The sequence below is a fragment of the Lolium perenne genome, chromosome 6 (genome assembly GCF_019359855.2).
Source record: "Lolium perenne isolate Kyuss_39 chromosome 6, Kyuss_2.0, whole genome shotgun sequence".
Lineage (NCBI taxonomy): Eukaryota > Viridiplantae > Streptophyta > Magnoliopsida > Poales > Poaceae > Lolium > Lolium perenne.
This window is the reverse complement of record NC_067249.2, coordinates 230,436,617-230,447,415: the sequence shown is the minus strand read 5'-3', so window position 1 is coordinate 230,447,415 and position 10,799 is coordinate 230,436,617. Positions and strand designations below refer to the sequence as shown.

The window sequence follows — 10,799 nt, the reverse complement described above, 5'->3', positions numbered from 1 at the left end:
ATTTGATCTGGTTGCTCCTCTCTCGTGCCACCGTGGTGGTGTGGACAGGAATCTAGATGAAGCCGCTTTTCTTCAATCTTCTGAGCAGCACCCTGGAGCAGATCTTCTTCGTGCGCATCACGCGATGAACAAGTTCGTCATCGCGATCTTCGGCCAAGATGATGGCCCTTCTTCATCCTCCATGGCAGAGGCCCTAATGATCAACTGCTGGAGCTCGACGCTGGTGGAGGGTTAAGTGGTTCGTCCCCGACCATCCAGCGGTAGCTAGGGGTTAGATCTTCTCGCCGGAGTTGAGCGTTTGAGCTCTCCGCGCTCGGAACTCGGCGGAAACGCCTGGAGTTCGCCGGCGTTATGTGGCAGAGGCACTACTGTCCTTGATTGCTTTTTCTTATTATCTTTGAGGGTGCTTTTTGTAAAGTGAAGGGCCTCTTCTTCAAATGTTAAGTTTCTTAGGGCAAGAGATAATAAGGGGTCTTTCTGTAAATTGTACCTGCCACTTGGTGATATATAAATGCTCCACCGGGATCTTCTGACCCCACTTGTGTTTAAAAAAAAGACGTAAAAATGCTGCAAAAAAGTGGAAAACACCAAACTTGTGGCGAGCTTACACTGGTTCCATGTGGCAAATTTGAAGAGTTTAGACGTAAAAATGCTGCAAAAAAGTGGAAAACACCAAACTTGTGGCGTCCTCTAAGGAAAAAAAAGAGACACTTGTGTGGCACTATGGTGTGTCAAGGCTTAGACGCTGCAAGGTTTTGTTGGCCCCAAAGAATACTCCATCTCTTCATAAATAAGTGAACCTGTGAGATTTTTTAAAAAAATTATCAAGTGGGGAGATAATTGCATTAGAAAGTTACAAACCAATATTTAATTCTATCAACTCCAATAACACATGTCGAAAATTTTTTTTTCGAAACGAGTGGCAAAAGATTTGCCACTATTCATTAATTAAGGGGAAGAGTTTAGACAAGACCAAAGGTTCACCAAAGAAAACTCGGAGGAAAAACTAAGGGATTACTCTCCCGTTGTTACAAAACTCAAACACTTCCCACCCACGGCAACCCAAAGCTTCACTTCGATTTTGATGATGTTGAGGAGGACGGCGGTTGGTGCGGACCTATGGTTGAAAATTCTAGCATTCCGCTCCTTCCAAATAGTCCAACTAACAAGCATGATAATGGAGGACAAGGCCTTGCGATTGTCCGAAGCCTCATTCAACAACTTGGACCACCATCCCTCAAGGTTGAGATCGTCCGTCCACGCATGGATGTGGATGGAAGGAATGCCAATCCAACTTTTCACCATCCCCCAAAGGCGCTTGGAGTAGCGGCAATGGAAGAGAAGGTGAGCCGCTGTTTCTTGAGTTTGGTTGCAAAGCGTACACCGACCGCAATTTGTTCTACCCCTTCTCGCTAGACGGTCCGCCGTCCAAAGCCTATTATGGAGAGCCAACCAAGCGAAGAACTTGATCTTTGGGGGGCGGCCCAAGCCTTCCAAACAAGCCGATTCATGTTGGTAGTCATGGCTCCGAAGAATTGTGCTTTGTAAGCCGCGGCCGTGGAGTACTCTCCATTCTCGGTGGTGGTCCATGCGATTGTGTCCTCAAGAAGCTCATTGAGGTGAATGTCCCGGAGAAGATTCCATAGCCGAATGTACTCATGCAAATGTTGGATGGTGATGTTTGTGTCCATCTTGATTTTTTTAATACATGTCGAAAATAAAGATAACATGTGTTGATTATTATTAGGCTTGAATTCCGTGCGATGAGAGGAGCAATTTTTTTACTAATAAAGTGCATTGAGAACTTAGAGGCTAAACGTTCACTTATTTGTGGACGGAGGGAGTACAAATGAGTAAGAGCATCTCTAGCAGTAGCCCGCTGGAACCGAACTTTCTCGGCCAGTTTACGTGTTCGGCCGAAAGTGGCCCAGAGTAGTGCCTGAACTCGCGGCCTGACCCGTAAACTGAGTTCGGGGGCCCAAGAAAAATCTTGCCCGCCCCCTATTTAACTAGGGCGGGAGGGGAGTTTGGTTCCAAAACCCTACTCTCCTCCGCCGCATCCGCAGCTCTGCCGCAAAAAAGCCTTCCACTCCGGTGAGGAATTTCCGGCGCTCCCTCGCTCAATCCGCTCCGTCGCGACCTCCGCTCCGTTCCCCATGGCTGGCGTAGGAAGATCTGGTAGAGGAGGTGGCCATATCGATGGTGGAGACTCGCCGCCTCGTCCGCCATATTTTCGCTCAGAGGCGGAGCGCGCAAAGTGGGTGCGATCCGAGGGAGCGCGCAAGCGGTCAGCGCGGAGGTGGATGAACTGGGGGCTCACGCCCTCGGGGAAACTCGCGCGCTACGCGAATAGCGGCGAGGGGTCTTCCTCCGGCGGCTCGTGCCGCCCGCTGCTTCCGCCGCTCCCAACAACAGCAGCAACGACGAGGACGACGTGCCGCCGCTTCGCCTCATCAGCGGGGACTATGTCCACGACGACAGGGAGGAGGCGACGGAGATCACCGTCATTTCGGAGGCGGAGGCGCGCGCGCTTCCGCCGCGAGGAGCAGGAGAATGTGCTTCGGGTCATGGCATACGAGGCGGCGCATGCGGAGGCACGCGTCCGCCATGTCAAGCTCGATGTCGTCACCCTCGACGAGGAGTAAGACTCCTCCAGGCTCCACCTCCACCTAGTCGTCCTCTGCCGCGCGTAGAGGCCCAGTGACTATCCCGGGACCAAATTTTGGTCAAAGTAGTCGCGTGGCGGAGGATTAGTAGTTAATTTCTGTTTCATATGTAAATTAAGTTTGCACCTAAGCTCAATCTAAGCATGGCACTCCTACATTTCGTAAGTTCATCACCTAAAATTTCCCACGAAAATTTGATTTTGTTTTCTTAGTTCGTCTATTCGATTTCTATTCTGCGCCTGACCTAATATCAACAAAACTCTAAAGTTCGCGAGACTGCACTCGCTGTTTTTAGTTTCGGAGAATTAGCTCTAATAATCTTTAAAAACGTGACAGGCCCACTTGCCCACGCTAAAAACAAGATTACTACTTCACGTGAACCACCCAGGAGAAGTAAATAATTTCAGAAATGCCCCTAACTTCGGCCCCCGGAAGCCCGTCGCCTACCCACGCCGTCTCTCCCCTCGCACTACCGCAGGCGTGCGCTCTGCAGCTCCCTCCCGCACCCCTCGCAAGGCGGAGATCCCCACATCGGCGGCTATGGCACGCTCGCCGGCGGTAGCCCTCGTGGCGGCTCTGGCACTCGCCGTCGCATGTCTCCGCGCTGAGGCGGTGTGGCTCGATTTGCCGCCGACGGGGACCAAGTGCGTGTCGGAGGAGATCCAGGCGAACGTGGTGGTGCTCGCCGACTACTCCCTCATGTACGAGTCTCGCCCCACCTCCCACCCTACCCTCGCCATCAAGGTAATCTATCCTTAATCCTACTCAGTGCAATGGTTGATTTAGTTATCTTTGGATCGATAAATTTTTGGGCGAATTCAGTTGATTATGCGGCCGCATAGAAGTTCGGCCGCGGCAGAACTCTGATTTAAATTGGAGTGACTGGGCAGCGATGTCGTCCTCGTGCTGTTGCAGCTGTGCTCATCTTGTTCAGTCTGTCAGGATTTTATTCTGCATTGTGCGATGTGACGAAAGCACTAAGCGGAGTGTTGGCTCTAGAATATCTGGCGGTTGCTTTTAAGTAGATTTGTAGACTCACATTGCTGACGCAAACGTAGTGGTGCTAGGTGACGATCTCTAGATTCATCGGCTTAACTGAATCGCTCTGATTCCTTCTGTCTTAAGTCATGGTGGGTTTCTTCCAGGATGCCACTCGCGACAGCATATAAACTAGGCGATTCATCTTGCAGGATCCACATTTCCTTTTCTACTGGCATCTTTATTAAAAAAACTAGGTGTGAGAAGTAAATGGGGAGTGATAAGAATTGCACCGTTGCAAAAGAAATGTTAAAGCAGAATAAACCAGCGGACAGTCTTCTTGTGTAAGCTTGCAAATAAGTAGATAATTGATCCTACTTTATATGAACATATCTACTCCATGTAACTTTATTTATGTGAAGACAATGGTTATCCTGTGATCAGATCTATCCCGTTCATGACCATTGATGCTAACCATATCCAAAACTATCAACTAACGTAATCGGATATTTTACCCATCTTTTTGATTTAGTAATTGGCACATTTCCTTACCTTTTCCTTTGCTACACGTTGAACAGGGTTTATTGCTACTCCCTCTGATCGGATTTGATCGGCGTGATCTTCGTGCGTACGTAGGCTAGTAGTTCTGCACAGCTCACGTCAATCTAATGCGATCGGAGGGAGTATTTTGTTAGAAATCTTGCCTGGAATTCTAGTTTCTTAATTTGCAGTTGTATAGTGGAGGAAATAATGCTTGTCCAATCCTCAAGTCTCAAGCTTAGCAATTTGCTTGTTCATGATATTGTAGTATGAATTAACGTATTGTTGTTACGGTTCTGTAAACTCTTCTGCTTTCTCCAGGTTACTTCACCATATGGGAACACCTTGCATGAAAGTGGAAATGCTACAGTTGGTCAATTTGCATTCACAACCAAAGAAGCTGGAAACTATCTCGCCTGCTTCTGGATGGATAGTGCAGAGAAAGAATCGGGAGTATCTTTAAATCTTGATTGGAAAATTGGGATTGCAACGAAGGATTGGGATGCTATTGCCAAGAAGGAAAAAATCGAGGTGGGGCTATGAATTGCAAAACTACCGGCCAGTCAAGTCTCATTGAGCTCAAGTTTAATGCAATAACCTTTTTGTTTCTCCCATCGATCATATCGTCTCTACTTACATGCAATCTGAATATTTGTATGTGCAGGGCGTAGAACTAGAACTTAGGAAGCTTGAAGTGGCAGTAGAGTCCATTCATCAGAACATGATATATCTCAAAGCAAGGCAAGTTGTATATTCTTAACTTGGATGTCACATATTGTAACAGTTATGTGGTTATCAAGTCTCGATCCCAAACTTGTTCTAAATGGCACCACTGTTGGTGATACTTCCGATCTGCTGCCCACAGAGGATCTAGTATATTTATACTCAAAGATCTGCTGTGACTTGATTCATTCACATGTTCTACTACAAGATTTTAAATTAGCAGTACAGTTGGTGATCTCTTTGATCTATCCATGCAGGGAAGCGGAGATGCGAGAAGTGAGCGAGAAAACAAACAGCAGGGTTGCTTGGTTCAGTATTTTGTCGCTGAGTGTGTGCATCGCTGTTTCAGTGTTGCAGGTGTGGCATCTTCAAGGGTACTTCGCGAAAAAGAAGCTTATCTAGATTAAACTCTTTTTTTGTTGCGCTGTAGCTCCTGAATGTGCTGCTCATCATGGAGAAATGGATATGTTTGTTATCTTTAGTTTGAAGTGAACACTTCACCAGTACTGATGAGCAAAGTGTACTGTATATGTAGTCTAACCGTGATTCAGTTTAGATTGTGCTGTGAATTGTGGTTGGAGGATATCTTGGCTACTTGTATTCTTGTTGCCTTCACTTTGGTCTTTTGGTACCATCCATATTTCCTCTCGGCAATGACGACTCAGAAACAGCATATTGTACTCCTGTACTAACATGATAGTTTTTCGAGAGTCTGTATTCTGCGAGCACTTGTCTAAAGAAATCATATTACTAGCTTTGTAAGCACCGGCCGAATAACGAGGAAGCATTTTAATGTTGTTATGTTATCGTGACGTGCGATCGTACGTCTATGGCAACCTATTTTCTAACCTCTGTTGTCTCGTTCTGCTTGGTTTTCTCTAACTAACCTTGCTTTCAGACAGAAAAGTAACACTGAGAGCAAAGTAAACACAAACAAAAACCAAAGCTGACATAGATGAGAACAAAATCGGCAAGATCGAGAGAGAGCAAGGATATTCTTTTATCTTGAAGTGCTACGGAATAGTTTATCTTGCAATTTGCATCAAACAGTGCAAACAAATGGCAATACAACTGAACATTTTGGACATGAAGTTCCCAGTGTTCCACATTTTACAAACCGGATTTTGACCACAGTAACGCACAACCAATTTGTGCCAAAATTCGATCCTAAGAGAGTTTCTGAAATTTGTCAAGCTAATCCGAAGATATGTTAGGCTTACACATGGCATGCATTGACAGCGTTGTTTTGCCACGCCGCGGTTACTAGATAGTGCTAGTAAACTGTACTGTCAAAAAAAGGTTACTTAACAGCGATAAACTAAACTCTAATTACGATCAAAAGTCAAAACAGCCGGCCTATGTCGTGATTACCCATTCTTCCCATCCGCCACTCCTAATACCCACCCACCTATACTCACAATAATCTGATGCTATTGCCGCCCTGTTCACATCACCGTTGCGGCAACGGCGATCACCAGCGCCAGCCAGAGCCAGCTTTGCAGCTGCCCCCGGACGCAACGCAGCCGGGAGGTCGCCTCCAGTCTTGACGATCCACACAGTATAGCCGCGGAGCTAGAGAGACCTGTGGCAGATGCGATCGCCATGGGCAAGGCCAAGGCCGGTCAAGCTGCTGGAGACCGCCCTGGTTCAGCAGCCCACCAAGAATCACCACTTCCCCTTTGCGGATTCACCGCCACGATCGGCAAAGCTCTCAGCGCCAAGTGTGTCGCCGCGCTGTTCCTGGGCGTCGGCGTCTTCCTCTCGGCCTTGTTCCTGCTCCTTCATCTCCGGGCACCAGGGAGCGTCCCTGATGACCCTGGCACCCTCATCGGTAAGACCGAACAGCTTCTCCAACACAGGATTCCAGTAACAATCTGTGATGTCAGTTTATCCAGCCATATAGTTTCCAGGGATCCATGTTAATAAGTTCAATAGGGCAATTGTCATGAATCTAGATAGTAGAATACGGAAAGCTTGTTCAATAATCAACCATGGCCAACTATCAGCCTTTTCCTTGAAAAAAAGGCAACAACTAGCTACTGTGTTACCATCCTTTGACGATAAATCATCCACTTCTCCAGGTGGAATTCAGGCCAGTTTCATCTTGTCGAAGCCACCTGCACAACTGGCCTCACATGTCACCATGCTAGAAGAAGAGATATATCAGCAAATAGGGGTCCCCAATACTAAGGTAATTGTACTACCCATAGTAGTACTACTACCACCCCCAGTTCAAACCCTCGAGACATACTGACTGCTGACTCACAATTCTGCAGGTTTCAGTGTCTATGCAGACACTCAAGGACGTCACTTACGTAAGATTTAGCATTCTTCCTGACACGATGAACACCTCCATAAGTGCCCAATACATGCAAGTACTGAGGAACAACTTGATACAGCTTACACTCCAGCAGCTGAATTTGTCTCTGACGCCATCGGTTTTTGGAGATCCGTTCTGCGTAGAGGTGCTGGGGTTCCCAGGAGGGATCACCATGGAAGTAGAACACCCGCAACAGAACTCTACTGTAGACCCCGCGCAGCCTTTTTTCAGCATGACACTTGACTTGAGCATTCGCCAGTTAAGGAGATTGATTCAGATGATGAAAAAGAGTTTTGGACACATGTTGGAGCAGGTAACATATAAGGCACACCTCTCTGCATCTAATGTGCATATTTTATCAAGTACAATATTTTTTCTATAAGAACTTGACATAAAGTGACCACATGATATCTACGCAGGAGATATACATAGATCTAACAAACAAGAATGGCTCGACGATTGCACCACCGACTACAGTCAAAGTTTTCATTTCCCCAAATGATAGAAGCATTTATCAAGACCCTAACAGGCTGAAGCAACTAGCTGAAACCATCATGCGCTCAAATTCAAGGAACCTAGGCCTAAATGCAGCAATTTTCGGTAGAATTAAGGATCTCTGGTTGGCTCCATGCCTACAACGATTTGTTCCATCATTTGCACCAAGCTCATCTCCAGCGCCAATACCATCCCCCTCCATGCCTCCATATTCACAGCCAACTCCAACCAATCTTTGTGAACAATGTTTGTGCCCTGACTGGTTGACAACACAAGATGCAACCATTCCACACCGCAAGTTAATGCATTTTCCTCCCACGGCAGTCTTTCTTCAAGTATCAACACAACTTCATAGCAGGAACGCGCCTGGGAGCAGGAAAAATGGAATTGCAGTGCCAGCACCAACCTTCATTGCACCATCATCCCAATAGTAGTAAGGTAAGTGTAGCCCCTTTTTATGAGTATACCATGTATCTTGCCTTGCCAATAATAAGAATACATGAATACATCTCTTACCTTATCAATGTTAAGAGAAACATAAAATTAGGACTGTGTGACAGTAAAAAGGAATTCAGATACATTCTTGTTGTTGTATACTGGTCTGAATCCTTTTCTATGTTGACTTTTCTCCAGGTACTTATAGTGAAAGTTTCAAGTTCCAATCAGAACTCTACGAAACCATGCCCCCTCAGGCAGATCAGAATTTGCATGTTAGGACTGTTTTGCAGCTCATATGGCAGTGAAAGGCTTCGCTGACATTTTGCTGGTTGCACCAAGGTTACGATGTGGTGATTCCATGCTTAACTAACGTCCTCATAGTCACAGTCAAGTGTAAATACGGAATGATGTTCACAAGAAAGGGGGATAAATCCCAAGGTCCATGTGTAATAGCAGGTTACAGCTACAAAGGTGTCTGGCACCATATGTTGTTAGTTGTTTACCATATCGATAGAATTTTGCCCCATCCATGAGGCAGCTAGCGCATTTGTGTATGATGTACACTGTTTATCACCAAGAGCACCTTGAATATAGGCTACTGGTCTGCATCTTGCTGACAGATCAAACGTTTTCTAAATGCTTCTGACAACAAGGCAAATGGTTTCAACTTCGTTATGAGAGAAAACTCAGCACTGCAAGCTTCCGCGTCTGTATTTTCTTGTGCCATGGCTGACTACTGAGTATTAACATTCATATCTTCTCGAGAACCATGAAAAGTATTTGCATGCCTCTATATGAATTATACTTTAAATCCATACATAAAAACCCAACAAAATTTGTAGAAACTAATGGGTTGTATCGTTACAACCAAGGAACATTACACCATTGAAAAGCTGACAATTGGATATTTTTTAGAAAGTGTATCCTTACTGATCAAACACGCTAGATACTTTCTTTTGGATGAGCTCCACACTTAGCCTGGGAGATAGTCTGGGTAGTATTTCCTGTAATATGAGTAGTTTATGGTCACTAAACATTCCAAACAATGAAGACTAGAGTAGTAGAAAAACTGATGGGGTAGCTCTCACAAAACAATGCATCATCAGAATAATGGAAATATCAGAACCCAACAAGGAACTGCGAACCAGCGAATGATCAGTAAGCGACCTGGAAAGTTATTACAATCTTATATAATGTGCTGCTGATTTGGTTGCCAGCGAATCATTTTTAAGGTGCGTGCAGGCCAAGGAACGCATGTGTGGCAAGTCTGTAGCATCATGTACTACTCCGTAGCCATAATATTTGCTTGTATACCAACCACGGCTTCCATATCTTTCGCCTTCTTTCTTTTGTAATGTTTTTGTCAATTTGGGATAGTGCAAATGTTATCATAATATGACAACTACTTCCACGCTTGCATTGCATAGTTCAAAGCATGTTAACAGAAGGAAAGGCAGAAAAAGGTACACAAAAACATTAACAATAGTCAATAACAGCCAGCAAGTCAATAGATACCTCGGTGCCATCCGGAAGCACCTTGGCGAGCACCGGGATCTCGTACTGGTAGAGCCGCTCCCACTCTGGATCCGTCGTGATGTCCCTCTCCTAATCGATCCCAAGGGTAAGCGTCCATGTCAGAGCGAGAAAGAGGAGGCGCATTATTAGTTGCGAGCTGGGTTTGAATTGGTTTGCTTGCCTGGAGCTCGAGGGAGGCGAGGGAGTAGGGGGTGCCGGCGAGCAGAGTGGCGGCATGGAGCTTCTCCTTGAGGCCGTCGCAGAGGCAGCACCCGGGCTTCGTGTACAGCACCAGCCTCCGCGGCGCTGCGGGCGAATTCGACGGCTCCCCGGCCGCCGCGGCGCAGAGGAGGCGGGACGCGGATGGAAGGCCGCGCGGCGCGACGAGGCGGACGGCGGCCGCGCGCGGGAGGAGGGATAGCGCCGCCGCCATGACGGTGATGGGGCTCTGCTCGGCGGTTCGGTTCGCGCTGGCTGAAGAGGGAGGCCGGTCCAGCCTCCAGCGGCTAGCCGCGGCGCAGATGAGGCGAACGGCGGCACCGGGCCGCGCGTGAACGGCGCATGGCCCATGGGCTGAACGAACGCAGCATTGTAGATAGTCAGGATGGGCTTTGAGTTTAGATGGAAGCATCCGAAAAGGAATTGGTAGCCAGCGAATTCAGGATGAGAGAAACACCTATCCTCAACAAAAAAAAAGGTGAAGAAACACCTGCAATCAGAACTGGATTACAGAACCGTCAAGCTAAGACTGAACTTTGAGAGTCTCGTGTACATTCAGGGGCGTGCTAGTGCCGCCAATGGTACTCACTCTGTGCTAAATACAGTACTGTTCCGCATGGAGACTGCATTACACTTTTGCAGCTGCCACTGAAAAGCGCCCAAAAAAAAAAAGGATTCATGCAGGTTTTTTTTCTTCTACCAAAAGGGGAGATACCCTGCTGATACACACAACCATTTTTATTGCAACATTTATCATTTGCAGTAAGAGTTCATGCAGGATATGACGCAGTTACAACCTTACACAAAATTTTCAGTTTGCATTTGGTAATCTGCAGCTCTGCACTGGGTAATAAAACTATCACCTCTGCCTTGCTTCCCTTTCATGTTTCAATGTCAGCATATAT

General features: G+C 46.6%; 3 protein-coding genes across 3 annotated transcripts; 2 read left to right on the top strand and 1 right to left on the bottom strand.

Annotated features, from left to right (window-relative positions):
* Nucleotides 1-3,074: 3,074 nt before the first annotated feature.
* LOC127309987 (transmembrane emp24 domain-containing protein p24delta3) lies at nt 3,075-5,545 on the top strand. The gene is made up of 4 exons (XM_051340694.2): nt 3,075-3,410; nt 4,506-4,715; nt 4,849-4,925; nt 5,165-5,545. Exons 1-4 carry the CDS (start codon nt 3,207-3,209, stop codon nt 5,307-5,309), a joined length of 636 nt encoding a protein of 211 aa, XP_051196654.2. The 5' UTR covers nt 3,075-3,206; the 3' UTR covers nt 5,310-5,545.
* A 713-nt stretch (nt 5,546-6,258) lies between these two features.
* LOC127305952 (uncharacterized) lies at nt 6,259-8,827 on the top strand. Its single transcript, XM_051336550.1, has 5 exons — nt 6,259-6,738; nt 6,989-7,098; nt 7,184-7,540; nt 7,647-8,160; nt 8,356-8,827. The coding sequence occupies exons 1-4, from the start codon at nt 6,510-6,512 to the stop codon at nt 8,151-8,153; spliced, it is 1,203 nt and encodes a 400-aa protein (XP_051192510.1). The 5' UTR covers nt 6,259-6,509; the 3' UTR covers nt 8,154-8,160; nt 8,356-8,827.
* A 90-nt stretch (nt 8,828-8,917) lies between these two features.
* On the bottom strand, nt 8,918-10,265 carry LOC127305953 (uncharacterized). The gene is given in 4 exon segments (XM_051336551.2): nt 8,918-9,164; nt 9,676-9,765; nt 9,857-10,214; nt 10,216-10,265. Coding segments are annotated over 4 exon segments (576 nt in total). The 3' UTR covers nt 8,918-9,086.
* Nucleotides 10,266-10,799: the final 534 nt, after the last annotated feature.

What these genes read in the sequence shown, in the direction of transcription:
- LOC127309987 (XM_051340694.2), top strand. Translation starts at nt 3,207, where the DNA reads ATGGCACGCTCGCCGGCGGTAGCCCTCGTGGCGGCTCTGGCACTCGCC. An exon ending in ACCCTACCCTCGCCATCAAG is followed by an intron (nt 3,411 to 4,505) that starts GTAATCTATCCT and finishes TGCTTTCTCCAG; the next exon opens with GTTACTTCACCATATGGGAA. An exon ending in CCAAGAAGGAAAAAATCGAG is followed by an intron (nt 4,716 to 4,848) that starts GTGGGGCTATGA and finishes TTGTATGTGCAG; the next exon opens with GGCGTAGAACTAGAACTTAG.
- LOC127305952 (XM_051336550.1), top strand. Translation starts at nt 6,510, where the DNA reads ATGGGCAAGGCCAAGGCCGGTCAAGCTGCTGGAGACCGCCCTGGTTCA. An exon ending in TAGGGGTCCCCAATACTAAG is followed by an intron (nt 7,099 to 7,183) that starts GTAATTGTACTA and finishes ACAATTCTGCAG; the next exon opens with GTTTCAGTGTCTATGCAGAC. An exon ending in TTGGACACATGTTGGAGCAG is followed by an intron (nt 7,541 to 7,646) that starts GTAACATATAAG and finishes ATATCTACGCAG; the next exon opens with GAGATATACATAGATCTAAC.